Source organism: Falco biarmicus, chromosome 1 (genome assembly GCF_023638135.1).
Source record: "Falco biarmicus isolate bFalBia1 chromosome 1, bFalBia1.pri, whole genome shotgun sequence".
NCBI classification, from domain to species: Eukaryota; Metazoa; Chordata; class Aves; order Falconiformes; family Falconidae; genus Falco; species Falco biarmicus.
The window spans coordinates 30,099,952-30,106,850 of record NC_079288.1 but is presented as its reverse complement, the minus strand read 5'-3'; the positions used below and the strand labels follow the sequence as shown (position 1 = coordinate 30,106,850).

General features: G+C 51.1%; 1 protein-coding gene across 1 annotated transcript; it reads left to right on the top strand.

Moving 5' to 3' along the window:
• Positions 1-9: 9 nt before the first annotated feature.
• Positions 10-4,612, top strand: LOC130141654 (TRAF-type zinc finger domain-containing protein 1-like). The gene is made up of 5 exons (XM_056322711.1): positions 10-87; positions 1,219-1,489; positions 2,348-2,421; positions 3,901-4,006; positions 4,335-4,612. The coding sequence occupies exons 1-5, from the start codon at positions 52-54 to the stop codon at positions 4,610-4,612; spliced, it is 765 nt and encodes a 254-aa protein (XP_056178686.1). The 5' UTR covers positions 10-51.
• Positions 4,613-6,899: the final 2,287 nt, after the last annotated feature.

Here is a 6,899-nt window from a genome sequence, read left to right as displayed (position 1 = left end):
GGCAATTAATCTCATGAGGTCTGTTTATTGTAGGTTACCTGCGAGTGTGGGATGAAGATGGAAAAACAACACTTGGAGGACCACAAGGTTGGTGAACATCTATTGATGTTAGGAGATGTTTTGAAGCTACTCGATGGCATTTCCAAGCACCAATTCCAGAGCCTTTCTGTCAGCCAGGAGCCGGACTCCAAATTGTGATTGAGGCACCCTTTTTATCGAGCCCTAAATTCACACCCTCTGAGAGAAGGTGGTTGGAAACTGCCTTCAAGCAGTGGAGCCTGCTCAAGTCTTCATATCCAAGGGTTATCTGCGATAATTGGTGATTTTGTCCTTGTTAGTGATGAGGATGAAAAATGGTGCGCTGTTTCAGAAACACCGAATATGATGAACTCCACTTCTTCCGGTCCTTTCACATGACGCATTTCTGACTGCTGCAGTGGTCATGTGCATTTTAATAAGTCATGATGTCCAACAGACTTTGAAAAGAGTTTGTAAAATCAACAGGGGTTTTTTCAATTTCTGACTCCAGTTGGCTGCCGTCACAGGCAATCTTGTAATCAATGTCAGCCCCTTCCCTTCCTATGGCCCCCCCTTGCAGACAGCTCTGCAAGTGCCACCTAAGTCTGCTTATTGCTGACAAACAAAGGATTTTCAAACGGTGAAGATATGACCAGGTCAAACCCCTGGAAGCACTTCATCCTGCACGTTTGTGCGTAGTGGTTCTAGTTTTGCCTGTAAAGCAAATGATGACGTATTCTTGCAGCATCTGCTATTCTAACAGGGCTTTCATCTCTCTGTAACCCCTCTGGAAGGGCAACTTACCTGTCATTCAGTCGCGGGTGAAGGACATAGGCAAGCAATTCTTGCCGAGTAGTAAGTGAGCAATGGGATCAGGACTGGGTTTTGAGACTGTCCCTGAAAGCTATCTTCAAGAAGCACAGTGGGAAGGAATCTGCTGTCCAAGTATGACAGGTTTTAAAGGAATGTCCTGAGTCTTCGGAGTGCTTCAGCTGGCGTGTTTATGACTACACAGGTTACACAGCCTGCTGGTCTTCACATTTCTCACGTGCTATCTTACTCCAGGCTATCCTTCAGCGTAGCTTTAGATCTGGCTAAAGAAAGAATGGACCGCTCAGCTCTTCAGCAAACGGGGAACCTCCCTCCACCTTTGCCTCGCTCTTCCATATGTGAAGAATAATCCCTCGTTCTATTTTCCAGGCGTTTGTGTGCCTTCTGCGACTTGTCCTCTGCCCTTACTGCGAAATACAGCTGCCTTTGAGAGCCATGGTTGACCATGAACTTTACTGCAGCACACGGACGGAGGAATGCGAAAACTGCCACCGCTACATACTGGTGCGAGACCTGAAAGAACATCCTCGGGTCTGCGGGCTAGTGGGGGTACAAACCCGAGGAAGTGCACCGTCTGACTTTGAGGATGAGGATGCACATTTGCAAGACCTCCGGCACAGTGGAAGAGAATCAGGAACAGGTAACTGTGCTGGGCCACTGTGGGGAATGCCCAAGGGGCTAGAAAAGCAGATTTATAGCAGCTGTGTAGGGGACACCCCTTAAGGACATTAGCAGAAGCAATGTTTCAGCAGCACAAAGAAATCAGAAGCGAGGTGAGGTGCAGAGATGAGTAATAACCAGCTTCATATGGGACATTTGGCAGCCGATCCAAGCGTAAGGGTTTGTAACTCTTTCTGGGAAAACACTGGGTAATGACAGCTCCAGAGCCACTGGGAGTGGGCTGATTTTCCCGTGGAACAGAACTGCAAAGGTATAAGCCAGCTACACAGAGGACTGCTGAGGTCCCTGGGGCGAGAGCCCAGGCCACTGCCGGTTCTTTTGTCTCAAAGTATCGAGCTTCGCAATGAAAGCGGGAGTTGTTTGCTCGCGGCACATTCTGCCTGGGGTTGTGCGGCAGCTGCGCTCCTCCTCGGTTAAGCAGCAGGGTAGGTAAGATCTGGATGTGGGGTCACGTCTGTAGCACTGCGCATCTCTGCAGTGACGTCCCGGACATCGCTGAGACTATTATCAGCGGGGCAGACATGAAGCGTCAGCTGGTTGTGGAAGGAGAAATGGTGCTAAAGGATTTATTGGAGGCAGTCGTGGGCTTTTTTAGCAGACCGCTGGCTCTATCTTGGACCCCAAAACACTACTCTCACGCTGGATGGCGTGGATTTGCTGATGTGGAATGAATTCAGCAAGTGTGACTAGAGTAACTGTTGCCTTAACGTGTGCTCAGGTTGCCGTCCTGTGACACAGAACAGCAGCCTGTTGCGTAGGGATCCAACTGCGCCAGACTTCTCTCTGGTAGGGGATGTAACTCTGCTTTGCTTTGCAGATGATGAGCCCGTCACCCTGCCGTGTCAAAGTTGTGGCTTGCGGTACCCTATCTACGAGCGGATGGATCACGAGGTTTAGTATTTTCTTGTATTACCTACTGACAAATAATGATTTTGAAAGCTCTAGTAACGCAAACTAAACTAAAGGCCCTGGAGTTGCGCAACAGAAATGTTTGCCTTGCACATCCGAGTGATGTTAAAACCAGCATGTGTGGCTCACAGCTCAGGTGGGAGAGGAGCAGAGGCGTGTAACCTGTGTAGGTAAGAGGGGAAGGAGGCAACGCAGGCTGTCCATCTAGGAGATGGAGGAATGTCTCGCAGGGTAGATGTGAAGAGAGAGAGAGAGAGAAAGGTTAAGGACGTGAATCTATCGGGAGCTCAGGCTAAGCGAGGAGCGGTGGGTTTATGAAGTGCTGAGTGCCGCACAGCGCTCAGCAGGGGATTCAGACGCTTCTCGATATTGCTGCCTGGTATTTCTGCTATGGAGAGAACACCAGGTCTTGGTGCTGCTGAAGCTGTTACTGCTGTTCAAGAACACTGGACAGGTACCAACTAGACCGCTTGGTGCTTTAATGCTTCCGTACACCTAAAGAGCAGAGTCGGGGAGGGGGGTGCCCGCGGAAGAGGCAGTCCTCTGGGCTTCGCTGCTAGGACAGAGAAGCTAGGAAAACGCTACGCTCGCTCATTTTCTCTTTCACGGCTCTTTTGCATTCTTACAGTCCTAACTAGTGACGTTGTGTTTTGCTGGTTGGTTCTTCTGGGCCTTTCCTGTCCTAGGTGATAGTAAAGTCAGTATGAATAGAAATGAGATCTGACAAAATTTCATAGCTTACCACGTGTTAAATGGTCGTGCTGACAGGAAGGACAAGTCCCATCCACCTCCTATGGCAGCTGGCTGGTGGAAGACGACTTTATCTCACAAAGATAACGGATGCTTTCCTTTCTAGTTCCTATTTTTGTTTTGTGGGTTTCTGTCGTCTCCTTTTGTTATTCCTCGATGCAATTAACCGGCAGGAAAACATGACGTTATAACAAGGATAGCCAAGAGGGGCACTTCTGTGGGCAGCATGACTTGGAAATCACTGTTAAACTGATTTTTGTCTTTGCATTTGGTTTTTAAGATGCCACTCATAGCAGGCCAATATCAGGAACCTGATCAGAGCTACCCTGACAGGACTCTAGGGCTGCTTTCCCCATGCTTGGCACTGGCTTTCCAGGGTCATGTGTAGGTGTGAGAGGCACAAGCATGAACAGGAGCAGGTAGGGTTGTTGGCTGGCTGGCGGCAAGGCCCCAGCTACGGGGTGGTTCTGTTCAGCAGGACCGGCTCATGCTGCCAGGTCCAGTTTTGCTCAGGTCCTGTGATAGCCAGTCATTCTTCCTAAGCTCTGGGTAAGAGCAAATGCACGTGTCAGCAAACGATACCTACCTCTTCCGAACAAACAGTTCCCTACTAACCTTCACCTTGCTGAGGGGGGATGCTCTGCAGTGCTTTTATGGGGATAAGTCTGAATAAACTGTCATGGAAACAGACAGACATCTGTTTTGCTTTAGCTCGTCTGTGTGCTGCGCCCAGCAGCTGAGGACTCCATGCCTCCTAAAGCCAAGAGGCAGAGACAAGAATCAGCAGAGCCACCCTGGACACGAAGCAAGTGCCAAGGTATGGGCAAAACACAGACTGACACACGCACGGTTTTCCTTTACGTTGCAGGAACACTGGGCGTGTTCCAAGCTCAGTAGATGTTGTTACCCTGTTTGGTCTCCAAAATTTACAAATCTTCGATCCTCCACCATTTTATGCAAGAAAGATGAAATCCTTAGAACTCAGTATCCTCAAAGATCTTGGTTGCAAAGCTGTATGCTGCTGGAATGGCAGTTGGCTCTACTTTTGTTACCTGAATGGTCTTGAATCTCTCCGGCTGCATTGACTGTTTCTGTGAAGCGCTGTGTTTGTGTCATCTGAGGAGATGTTTCTCCTTGGCGCACAGGTCGCTGCATGAAGAAGGAGCCTGGACCTCCTGCAGAAGAGGCCCAGCTGCCGAGGAGACCAAGGAAAACGGCAACCGGCAGGAATGCACAGCTGCCCGCTCCCACCTCACGAGGGAAGGCCAGGAAGAAGGCGGCCGGCAAGAGGGGCAGAGCGAGGAAGAGAGGGGCCTGTGAACGTGCAGGTGCGTCACCATCCCCTCAGAGGCCTGCCAAGTGCTCCCGCTCGGAACCCTTCACGTCCGGCCCATCAAGATATTCTCCGAGCCAGCCAAGGTAACACCTCTGCCTTCCGTTCCAGGCAGCCGCGCCGGGGCTGCCCCGAAGGGTGAGGGGCCGGCGGCGCTGCGGGAACAAGTTTTGCTCTGCTGGGAGCAGGGGCGCAGCCTCAGCCTGGCGCACTCGCGTCTTCAGGCGGCAGCGACCCAGCAGCGGCGGCAGTGACAAATGCATTTCAGTCCTCTGCCTTGTCCCCTTGCGCTGCAAACCTGGGTGCCCTCATGTGTGCTTGCAGCTGAAAGGGTGTCGCTCCATGTAACGCGGCTGGTGCTTATCCGCGTGTCAAACAGCAAAGGTAGACTTTTATAGCCAAGTAGAACGGGCAAAAGGGTCCCTGGGAGACAGTGTCGCAGAGCGCCTTGGTCCCTGTCCAAGGCAGCGCCCTCACCTGAGCTTTCCTCTCTGCTCTTTGAGTACAATCTGGTGGTTCTGCTCCAAAAGAAGTGGGTCAGGGCTCAGGAGAAGCTTCCTCACAGCCCCCGCAAAGTCTCCCTGGTGTGAAGGACCTGTGCTCAGTTAGCAGTGAGAGCGCTGACGTGGGTGGGCTGGCTTCCTCTGAAAGCATCCCTCTCCATCCTTGACAGCACCAGCAGCGAAGGAGAAAGCAGCCTCAGGACACAGCACACGGGCTGCTCCATGCAGCTGCAGGCGCCGGATCCAGAGGTGAGGCAGCCAGCGCAGAGCAGAGCAGAGCGCGTGGCGTCGCTCCCGCGTCGGGTGCGCTGCAGGACACCTCCGTTGCGGAGCGCTTGGTGGGCAGCGCTGGGCTCTGCTGGTGCACGGGCGGCATGAAGCGCTGAGGGCTGACGTGCTGTGGGCTCGCTGCACGCTGGGCTCATCCTGAGCGGGGCTTGCTGGGAGGAGAGGGCAGCGCCTGCCCTGCTGCTCCTCACGGCGCTTTGTTCAGGGGCGTGAGCTGATGTTACAGCCCTTCCTGCACCAGCGAGGCTCTTATCAGTGGCTTCCACTCAGGGACTCTTTGCAAACAGCATTTTCACTTGTTCTTTTTCCCTTTCCCTTTAGCTGATGACCAGGAGCCAGGCAGCTTCGCAGCCACAGGGGAACGGACCCAGCAACTGATAAAGCCACGTTCGGCCCTCTGCGGACTAATTCCATGCAGTAGAAGTCATTTCTTTTAGCATAAGAAAATTACTATGTTGCCATGTCATTGAATTTCTACAGATATTGTCATTTACAAATAAATTATTTATTTTTGCACAGGAGAATTCCTATATTGCCACGTCACTGAGTTTCTACAAATTTAGATAGGTATAGGCAGTTATAGCTACAGCTGGCTATAGGCATAGGCGGCTACAGGCAGTGATCACGATATATACAGGTACTTTTAGGGTGTTCAAGTATACTACAGGTTTTCACTCCTATGATCTATACCAGTAGCACCCCACGCTAGCGGCCCCCACCGTGACCTTGAAACCCCCCTGGGCTGTGTTTCTGTGCCGGCTCTTTGATTACTCCCTGACGCAGTGTTTCTGACCCCCTGAGATTTGAGCCCCTTGTGCCAGTCAGTCTCGAGCGGAGTGAGGCCCCCCCGGAGCCGTGTGCCGCAGAGGGGTGTCCGGAGCTCCCCACCTGCGGGAGGCCAGACAGTCTGCAGCGTTGTTTCCAGCAGCTCCGTTCCCCTGCACCAGCGCAGCTGCAGCAGCCCAGGAGTTAATTCTTTCCAGCCCCAAAGAAGGACACGATACATCTCAAGGGATGTTAAGAATCTCCTTTATGCAAGTTACACTCCATGGCCAAGAGCACTTAACAGGTTAATGCTGCGAACGGTACCAAGATGGACACACACCAAGCCAGAACTAATACCCAGCTCCAGAGTTCTGCCATTGTGTAGTGTAATTTTACATTCTGAATGAATAGATAGTTGTAAAAAAAAAAAAAAAAAATCACAAACCAATCTCTGCTTTGACAAACAAGCCTGTTACAGACAAGGTCAAGTGATTTAGAGCACAAGGAAGTGATGATGATTAGAAAAAGCTTTAATTAGAAGGCCATTTGAGCTCCAGGCAAACCGCTGCAGCACTTCCATTCTAGTGGCATTAAAAAAACCCAACCAACCAAAGAAACAAAAAGCCAGTGCCGCCCCCACCCCCAAGCTCCTCCTCTTGCAGGGCTCAGACCATCCCTCTGAGAAAACCAGCCGGTGAAGGGTATTTACCGGTGTGACATTTCTGCAGGATAAGAAGCTTCATTTACACAGCGAGGTATAAACAGCATCGATACAAAGTCTGTGTTATTTGTAATCACAAATAATTAATTGTAATAAATAT

Bases quoted from the DNA above. Each gene is read 5' to 3' on its own strand.
- LOC130141654 (XM_056322711.1), top strand. From the start codon at position 52: ATGAAGATGGAAAAACAACACTTGGAGGACCACAAG. The intron at 1,490-2,347 runs GTAACTGTGCTG...TTTGCTTTGCAG, and splicing joins TGGAAGAGAATCAGGAACAG to ATGATGAGCCCGTCACCCTG. The intron at 2,422-3,900 runs GTTTAGTATTTT...GTTTTGCTTTAG, and splicing joins ACGAGCGGATGGATCACGAG to CTCGTCTGTGTGCTGCGCCC.